The sequence below is a fragment of the Manacus vitellinus genome, unplaced genomic scaffold (genome assembly GCF_001715985.3).
Source record: "Manacus vitellinus isolate BGI_N305 unplaced genomic scaffold, ASM171598v3 scaffold_5_pilon, whole genome shotgun sequence".
Taxonomy (NCBI): Eukaryota; Metazoa; Chordata; class Aves; order Passeriformes; family Pipridae; genus Manacus; species Manacus vitellinus.
The window spans coordinates 10021611-10031361 of NW_021940682.1; the positions used below are offsets into that span (position 1 = coordinate 10021611).

At 45.2% G+C, this 9751-nt stretch overlaps 1 protein-coding gene across 1 annotated transcript; it reads right to left on the reverse strand.

Moving 5' to 3' along the window:
- Window positions 1-837: 837 nt before the first annotated feature.
- On the reverse strand, window positions 838-9691 carry ADCK2 (aarF domain containing kinase 2). Its single transcript, XM_029963634.1, has 8 exons — window positions 9213-9691; window positions 8362-8508; window positions 7006-7134; window positions 6264-6359; window positions 4055-4306; window positions 3075-3203; window positions 2909-2962; window positions 838-1710 (listed from the first exon to the last, which is right to left on the reverse strand). Exons 1-8 carry the CDS (start codon window positions 9606-9608, stop codon window positions 1567-1569), a joined length of 1347 nt encoding a protein of 448 aa, XP_029819494.1. The 5' UTR covers window positions 9609-9691; the 3' UTR covers window positions 838-1566.
- Between the last annotated feature and the right edge of the window lie 60 nt (window positions 9692-9751).

A 9751-nucleotide genomic window follows, 5' to 3' on the forward strand; every position in this document is an offset into this window, starting at 1 on the left:
GGGAAGAGGGCACATGCCCCACTGATGGAAAGTGGGTGCTGGCAGCACGTGGAGATTTTCTTTAATGTATTGCTTTGGGGTTGCTTGCTTTTCTTCTTGTTTGAGTTCTCTTCTACATAAAATCATGTGCTAGTCAGGACAATGGTGTGCCTACTTATGACTTTAGGTCTAACTAGACTTAGACAAACAAGTCTAAAGCTTAAAAGATACTAAACTCTACTGCTGTTTCTATCCTTAAGCACTTGGAAATAGAATATGCAGTGTTTAAAGGAAAGTACGTGAAATATATTGAGCTGAACCTAAACTTATTTTTCAGACTTCATTTATGTGCCATTAACCTTTACTTTATAATCACCATAAAACAGCAGATTGTCTGCTTATGTACTTTCTCTTCATTGCTTAACTATCTGAGAACAGACCACTGCAGAGAGCCTGCACTACTGCTATTTCACATATGGTATATCTGGGAATATATTTAATATCACAGTATTTCCAATCATTCATAGACTGTATTTCTCACTATTAAAATGCAGCCATAAAATAATTTTAATACTACTATTAAAATAACTGACTGTAAATGCCACATATAATCTAGCTCTTTTGCTGGCTTTATTTAATTTTAAACATTCACAACATGTTTTTGATTCATTAGGAAAGTTCTTGGACTTTTTGTTTTGCAGCTACTGGAAGCAAACCCCAAGAATCTGCATATCAGTTAAGTCTTTGAGTTAAATAGGGTGACACTAGCATGGGGGAGGGTACTAGAAGGAAGCACACAGAGGGGAAAAAAAAGACTTTTAAGCCTCAAAACCAGAAAAATTAAGAGCAGCACAAATATTCCCAGAAGTTGTTTTTTATTATGGAATTAGGTTTTTCTGCCTAGGCAAATATTTTATTATGCTGTTTATAATCAAACTCCCATAATAATGTGCTGGAGTACAGAAGTTTGAAAACAACAAAAAAAAATCAAAATGGCTGGTCTGTTTTTATCATCCAAAATGACTAAGAACAGACCACTACATGCAGGATCTTGGGACACTTCTGCAATAAAAGCAGAAGTTAAAAGTACAAAAGACAAAGAGGTTTATTGGCTTTTTCAGCCTGTGTTGCTTAGGTGATGTTAGAACATCATTTCTTATACCACAGTGACAGGTAAGTCAGTAAATTAAATATTAAACCTGATAGATTTCAAAACAGACTTGATGAATGAGCATCTCTTTGAAGACTTTTAGACAAGTAGAACTGCTTTTCTCATCAGGCTGCAGTCGTCTTGTGCACCTAAGCTACGTATGTCAGTTTTAAAACTACCAGAGCACATTAGCTCTTAAAATTGTGCAATGAGTCAGAAATGTCCAATTGTGCAAAGTCTTCTGGTTTCTGGAACAGACCTTCTGATCATCCCACACCTGGTGCTCGGCTGAAACGACTGAAGGCAACATTAATGGAGAGTACCCATTGCACAGCATGTCCCCAGGGCACACGTGACTTCACCTTCAGCTTCCCTCCTGTTGGCTCACAGACAGCACAGGTAACCCCACACAGGGAGAGGGCAGCAGCCACAGGAGTCTATTTGAGGACAGAAGCAGCAGTTTTGATGAGCAGTGGTTTAGCTGCCTCTAGGATGTCCAGTTCAGGGTCCAGTGAACGACCTAGTCCCTCCAGAACCATGATGGCAAAGATGATGGAAGCAAAATTGCTCTCGAGCTTCACCTAGAACCACAAGAGACTAAATGGGCACAGTGGACCTTATTTTCTTCTGTACCCATTCAACCAAGGTCCCAGCTCTGGGTAAGCTGAGAGGGAAGGGAAGAGGCTGCTGAGAGCACTTGCACACCTGAAACTAATGCAACTCCACCAGCTGGAGTTTCAGAATTCACTGAAATCCAGCAGCAGGCCCAAACATAAGGGGACAGTTTTAGGGTGAGTGCACTAAGGGAATCCAAGAGTTTGTTTTTCGTACAAAAAGGGGAATGGATTTTTTTTTTTTCTTCTATACAAGAATAGCAGGATCTTAGAAGTGCTCACCATGGCTGCAGTAGTATCCAACATACTTGAACATATGCACTTGTGTAAGAGGGAGCTCACCTGAATGGCCATAAAAGACCCCACAGGTCAGAAGAAATGATTCTCTGCTCTGTATGTGAAGAAAATACTCCCCATTTCCCAGCCAGGTACCAGGATTGTTTCAAGGCGTACCAGGGCACTAAGAATTCATGAAGTTGGGAGGACTTGCTTTGTAAGGGCCTAAATTACATTTCATTTCACTAGAAACCTACTTAATGAGGCTTAATGACAAAAAACTCTAAGAAAGGAATGTTTAGAGGGACCCTTTGCACAGTGAGCAAAGTGGCTGACAACCTTTTCATCCCCTCTAGTTCAGGCCACTACAGCTCTGTTGATTTCCAAAGCAACATGTTTGCAGCTGTGGAAACTTGTTCCCCAAATAATCAGTTATCTGTTATCTCTGTCCTGTGAGAAACTTCTCACCTTTGATCCCTCTAACAAACCAGTAAAATGGCTTGGTGCTTTTATATAACACCATATCAAGAAAGAGGTCCAGAGAAGAAAGCATGCAATGCTATAGAAGTGGAATATGTATGAGATTTCATTTTCTGCTTCTAAGAGACTACAAAAAGAGATAGGAAAAACTATGTGTTACAAAAGTATTCCTCTTAGTAAACACCATCAGCCATTAAATGCAGTATTTAGACCAAGAAAACCCAACAAAAAAGACATACCTGGAAACATGCAGCAAGCCTGCAACACTTGGTTACATTCCTGCAGTTCCTCTCCTAGCAGTTCATTTTGGAAGTCAGTCCCCCTCCTTGTTAGCCCTTCATGTTCCTGGTAGTTCTCCCTCCCCAAATAAACTTCCAGTTACTGAAGGCAGACAGTGACAGGACCTCACCTTATGGGTCATCAATAGTTTGAAGACATTTGAGAGGAGATTTCCCACCTGCAGCTGGAATACAAAAAGAAGCAAACAACTGATCAAAAAAGCCCTTTTGTTTCAGTTTTCAGTGCCAAGCTGCACTGAATTGCAGGTAAGTGAGAATGAGACACGGTGCACTTGCCTTCCCCAGGGCAATGGTGTTCCCCCGGACTTTGGTCACTAGTTCTGCCATCTCAGCCTTGAACCGCTCGATGTCCTGGCACTGGTTGGCGCGGGCGTGGTGGAGGATCAGCTCTGCCACTCTCTCCCCCTGAGGAACAAGTTGGAGAGGAGAATCAGGACTTGATCGCTGGTGACTTGCAACTAACTGTTTGCAGTTCTTGCTTAGTAGCTGAGAACTACATCTGGCAGCACAGGATGAGCCTGAACACATGGTTTAGCATGGATTCCTTGGCTTGCTTCGGCAGATTAAACAGAGCAAGACAAAATGTGTCCCTCTTGAGATATGCTGGTGAGCCATTCAACCTGCAGCTGTGAAACAGCAACAGGCAAGTATGAGCACAGATGCTTGTTCTCAGAATGAATAGGAGACATTAGCACTAGACTCTCTAGCACATCTGAAAATGTATTTCAAGTGAGAAGGAGGATAAAGTAGTTCTCCTTATACACAGGAGCCTGCCCTCTGAGTCAGACCCTCTACCTGTTTTACATGCTCTTCACTACAGATGCTGACACACTACAGCAAAATGGAAGAAGGCACGTGGGCTTTCCAGCAGCAAGGCTGCAGAAGGGAACATGTGGAAGATCAAGACATTAATCCATTCCCTCCTCTTCTCTAGCAAAAGCTGATAAGATTCTGCAACAGTCTCCAATGCAAGTGGCTCCCAGGCAGTCCTAACTTGCAGCAGAAGCACTCCTAACCAGGGAGTGGCAGCCATACTTCCCACTTAGCACCTTCTGTTTCCTGGGCCACTGAAATTGTTCCACTCTGGCAGCGTCCTTGCTGTAGCAGACCGTCTAAGCCCTGTGTTTGGTATAGCTTCCATGCTAGCAAGTCTCCTTGCCCCTCTTAGGGAGTATTTTAAGGGAAAATAGAGAGAAAACCCTCACTTGGGTTGTCAGACTCTCCAGCCTTCCCCCGCCCCACAACAGAGGCCTCACCTGTCCTTGGACCACAGCGGTGAAAACTGCCCGGAAGTTCTGCATGTCGGCGCTCCGCAGCTCCGCCACGATCCCTGCATCCAGCAGCACCAGGCAGAGCTGCCGGAGCGGCGGCTGCACTTCCACCACGAGCGTGTCACACAGGTCCACCAGGGCCGTCTGCCCCTTGCAGCTGGTGCTCACACGGGCCGTGCCTTGAACCAGGATGTTCCCGGGGTGCAGGTCAGCATGGACAAAGTTGTCAACAAAGATCTAGAGGACAGGTGAGTCTTAGAGAAGCTCATTCCAACCAGACCTGCCCTCACCAAAACTCCCAGGCAAACAGCAGAGGGCTGTTCCTGGTCTGTTTGCCGTCCTCCCTAATGACGGTGCGTTACCCTTGGCAGCACCACAGCACATGGCTTCTGCTGGAGACCAGCTGTGCTGACATGGCAGGGAGTCAGCAGAGCTGTGTGGAGCAATCCAGTGTGTTTGCTAGAGGTCAGGTAGGACAGCCAGGAGTCCCAGCTGGGAATGGAGGTGCTCTTTGGTAATTAACTCTAAACTGAGAGCACGCCAGTGGGCCTTAGCAAAGAGAAATGCAGTAAGAATAGGCCAGTTGCCATTCAGTGCCAAGAGTTCTAGTAAATGGTTAAGTTTTTCTAGTCCAGGACATCAATCCACCTTACAACTGTATTGGAAAGTAAAGAAAACAAGTTAAGAGGAAACAAATCTATGTAGCTCTTCTCTGACTCTGCTAGCAGTTAGCACCAGAAAGGACTGGCAAGAGGGCAAGTAGAAAACAGCACTTCCCCACTAAATCTCCTGGCCACTTGGGACTGCAGGACTTCCTGCCCCAAGGTCATCTTTGTATTTCTTGGATTTCTCCTATGAATTTGTCCAACTACCATATAAATAATTAGAATTGTGTGAAAACATATTTTTTTAGGTGTTGCCTGAAAAAAATACCTCTGCTAATATTCACTCTTGTGCACTCATGACTGCATTTATCTCTGTCATAAGCTACTAATTTCTCTGCTTTCCAGAGTTAAGAGTCCAAATTATTTGACCATTACAGTGTTGAAGCCACTCCACACTAGTAATCATCCTGTCTGCCTTCCTCTGCACCTCTTCTAGTTCTATTACAGCCCTTGAACTGGAGGGTCTTGGACAGCAAGGGACTAAAACTGCACAGAGTACTCAAGAAACAGGTATTTGTTTTACTTAAAGACATAATGTTGTTTCTTTGCTCTTTAATTCTTTTCTACTTCTAAAATTTGAAACCAACGTTAGCGTAAAACTATTCTAGTTCCACCATTGCTTTTCTGAGTAGTAAAAGCTATTTCAGAGCCTGTCATACTCCATGGAGTCAGAACTGGAGGCTTGCCATCACCCTAGCACAATGCTGCAGTTATCAGCTGCATTTCATCTGACACATAGAGCCCACTCACTCACTCAGTACTGTCAGGATCTTTTGCAACTCTTCCCTGCTAGTTCTCATGGTTCCTCACAAGACAGTTGTATCACCCTCTCAACACTCCTTTCCAGATCATCCGTGATTATTTCATCCACAGAAGAACTAGACAGCCAGAAGCTGCATCTGGCCAGGTTTGTTTTCTTTACTGTGTATTTAATTCTTCCTTACAGAAAGGCAGTTTTAGAGAAGGAGCCGATAAAGAAATCAGCTATTGCTGTTTTCCCTGAGTTGCATCCAGAGTCTCTGCAGAGCACATGGTATTTGCTAATTATGTTGCACTACACAGTAGTTGGGCAATATGTGAATATTGATTAAATGGATTAGTGTGTTTCCTAAGCAGTGCACTGACTGAGGTGCACAGGCCGGTCCTGCTGCGTGCAAGCAGATGGCCCGTCTGCAGTGGAGGAAGCTCCGTGTCGGATTCTACAGCAGTGGTCTATCTAGGCCAGGCTTTACTCAGGCCTTGTGTGACATTGTACCCTAAGTACAGACCCTCCCTCAGCTCCTGCCACTTCAGGAGCTGTGCTGTGCCACAGTGCCCCAAGTCCTGGGTTACCACAAGATGCCTGGCATCCAGGGGCTGCCTCCAAAGGCACAACAGTGTCTTTGAGTCCATGTCCCTACGGACACGGGTGCAGGTAGGAGAAGGGGGAAGCAAATGGGTTCTCTCTTTTGCCATGTTGTGTTATTATCCCAACTGAATAGCTTCTGCAGGAAAACAACCTTCACTTCCAGCTTCAGCCAAGTGCCTACCATCTTTAGCAGCATGTCCATGCCCATCTTTGCAAGTCTCTGCCGCAGCTCTGTAGCGATCTCCGCGTGCAGGTACTGTGAAATAGGCTCACTCTCCTGAAATAAAGACAGGGCTGGAGTCAAACACACCCTGTGTCCCACCTTCAGCCACACCTTTATCTGGGTGCCAAGAGTTCAGGGGAGGTGGCAACAATGCCCTAGAAAGGACCTGTCAGATAGAGGCTGTATCTAGTGTGATAGAGAACATGAGAGAAGCAAGGGTTTGTTCTTTGCAAAGAGGGATAGTATTTCTGGGACAGAAATACTCTTGCCAGGATCAAATGCAGGAAAACTAAGGCTGAGAGTAGCCTTACGTCCACAAGGGAACTAAGGCAAGCATCAGAAAGTTGTCAGATTGCTGAGCTCCTTGCTTTGACCCACCACAGAAGAGACTTGGAGTGTGGTTTGGTTTGCCAAGTACAGGCGAGCACATGGTGGTGGCTGGAGACACTGTTGGTCTGCTTGGTTTCGGGCCAAGTGTCTACTTCTAGATGGAGTTGTCTGCCACCTGTCTTCTGGGATGCATTGCTTACCAACAAGAATACTGGAAGAGACACCAAGGAAGGACACCAATTCTCCTTAAGCAAATAAGAGAAAAGCATCCTTCTGCCTCTGATCCCTTCTCAAAAAAAAAACTTCCTTGGCATGTTCTCTCCAGGGCCATCTCACTGCTACCACCACTCCGAGAGCCTGAAATTCTTACCTCAAATGTTTCCACTAGAACATCTGCTGTTACCAAAGGCCAAAGGGGAGTTGGAAACTTCACAAAATCGACATCTAGGAAATTTTGTCGGAAGCGCTCCAGATTTCTGGCTTCGTAGCGTAAGTCAATCTCAAGGGAGAAACAGAAAGAGCAGGTGGGAAAATAGATTCAACTAGAGTTAGATCTTCAGGATCCTGTATGAGGAAAGGACTGTACAGGACTCAATATCAACAAAACTAGTCAGAAAGCCAGAATGAAAACAAAATCAGAGGTACTTTTTACATGCTTATAGCTTCCCTGATGGAAGAGTGGAGTAACAGACTGGGTAATGGATGGTCCACAACCCAGCACCTTTGAAATCTGGGTGCCTTACTATAGGCACTATACGTGTCTCAAAATAGACCATGACTGTGTTATGTTCGAGGACACGACAAGATCCTGAACCAAAGCTTACTGTCCAAATTGCAAGGCAAGCAGACAGGGTAGATGAACTGCAGCCCCAGCCTCACTTAACAGAGAGGCAGCCATAGCAGGAAGAAATTTAATGTAATACATACAAAATAATCCATTATGCAAAGTCCAGGCCCTGGCTCTTCAGTGATGCAGTGTCTTGACACAAGGGCCTCTTTCTGTCTGCTGCTGCTCAAGGAGGCAGGATAACCTTCCTTCACCTCCCTCATCTGACAGTGGGAAATATCCCAGGAATACTTCTTGTTTTTTCAAAGATAATTAAAACTACAGTGAGCCTATCAGATGTTCTCTTAACCCTCAGTCTTCAGCACATCCACCAAAAGCTCTGCCAGACTAAACTGGAACTAAATGACCTCGAGTCACATTTGACTACAGTCAACAGTTTACAACGTGGATTTACTGTGTAGAGTTTTTGCAATAGTAGAAAATAATTAAGGCTTTCAAAAGCTTGTTACAGACTTCAGACTCTGCAATCTAGACACAGAAATGAAATTAGCAGATAATGGTTCATTTTAATAGCAACATAAGCCCAATTAAGCCCATGGTGAAATCTTTGTAAGTGTGATACTAGCAACATTCCAGGACTGTGTCTTTAGAAACCAGGGAAGAATGAGAATGTTTTCAGAATGATTTTCAAAGTCTAAAAAGTATTTTTAACTCAAAGATTGTTAAATTTTGTCGTTGCTTTGCTTTTTTGCTTTGTGAGCATATAACCTTTCCTACAATAACATTATGTGATTGATTAGAATACAGAACATAAGTAAAGAACAAGCCAGCCTTCATCTAACCCTTTAAAATGCAGCAGTGTGAACAGTTAAAGCCAGCCAGCAGCAAGACAAAGGGCAGTTTTGTTTCAGTAAGTGGGGACCATGGCATGGCATGTACCTGCTGCATCATAAGCTTCTCGAACTCCTCCACGATCTCTGTCAAACTGAGCCACTTGAATCCAGGGATAAGACCAATGAGGCGGCTGCCCATCTTCATGAGAAACAGATCCATCTGGACTTGGTGGACCAGCCCAGGGTGCAGGACCTGCACAAGAATGAGCAGTGGCAAGATCAACTCTCCAAACACTCCATTACAATCAGCTCAAGTGATAGATCCCAAATAGACAGAACCCAGCCTATTAGACTGGAAGCCAACCAGCTTCTTCAGCTAGCCCCCAGAAGAATTCACATTTTGACATGGATTAAGTTGTAAAAAAACATTTTATAATTGTCAAATGGAATATATCTGTGCTGGAGACTACAGTTTCACCCAAAGATATTTTCCACCACTTTCAGGCTCCAGCCCTGTCCCTGACTTAGTATCAGAAGCTGCTCAAATATAAGGCTTCTTTAAAAAAAACTTTGCTGGAAAGAACTTGTCTGTTCCAGATTTCTTCATGTGAGCAGAGAAGGGGTTTCACTGTCTGGAAGGTGTACTGAATATTAATTTTTTTTTAATGTAAACTGGGCCCTTTTAGGCATTCCCAATACCCACGTGCCATGTCAAACAGTACCATAGGCAGTATGGGTATCTGGGCTCTCCAGCTGGGAAGAGCTGGGGCCACCACAACTGTGGATTGCGCTGGGCTGGAACAAAAGCACTGAGAAAGGACACCAAGGAAGACAGCATCCCTTCTCTCACTCTGCCTGGCCCTAGCCAGCCACTCATCCCCATGGGAATTAAAATCTGATTGACCCCATCCAGCACAGTCTGTTTTCATACATCTACTGTTCAGGTATACAACTTACTTTAATGGCTACAGGCGTGAGATGTCTGGCTGATGAAGGATTTGCATTCAGGAGTGGTTTGGCCCTCTGCTCCATAAGGGACATCCTACTCATGGCACTTCCCTGGGAGCAGTCTGCTAGGCTCAGTTCCTCCCTGCTCCTCTCATCCCGTGTCTCCTTGCTCTTCCTCCTTCTCAGCCACTTGAAGAGACCTCTAAAGCCTGACACTTCCCACGCTTCAAAAGCGGACCTGAACTCCGAGTGTTGCTGCAGCTCCTGAGCCCAGGAGCCGGCAACAGCAGTGAGGTCAGCATAGGCTTTATAGACCTGGGCGACGCAGCCCGAGCCGACCGGCTCCCGGCTTGGGAACTTGAGGATGCCCGTCCAGTCCTCACCGAAGGCCTTCCTTAGGAGCATATCGGTGTGGCCCCAGGGGTGCGGGCTCACCTCGACGTGCAGCTTGGAAAACTCATCGCAGAAGGCCTCCGAGAAGAGGTCCCTGCGAGTGCTGGCCCACTGGCCCAGCTTGATACAGGTGGGGCCGGCGGCCTCGGCCGCCC

Coding starts and splice junctions, on each gene's coding strand:
- ADCK2 (XM_029963634.1), bottom strand. CDS start 9,608: ATGCTCCTAAGGAAGGCCTTCGGTGAGGACTGGACGGGCATCCTCAAG. Junction 2,963..3,074: donor ACACCATTGCCCTGGGGAAG/GCAAGTGCACCG, acceptor TTTGTATTCCAG/CTGCAGGTGGGAAATCTCCT. Junction 1,711..2,908: donor AACTATTGATGACCCATAAG/GTGAGGTCCTGT, acceptor TTGTGGTTCTAG/GTGAAGCTCGAGAGCAATTT.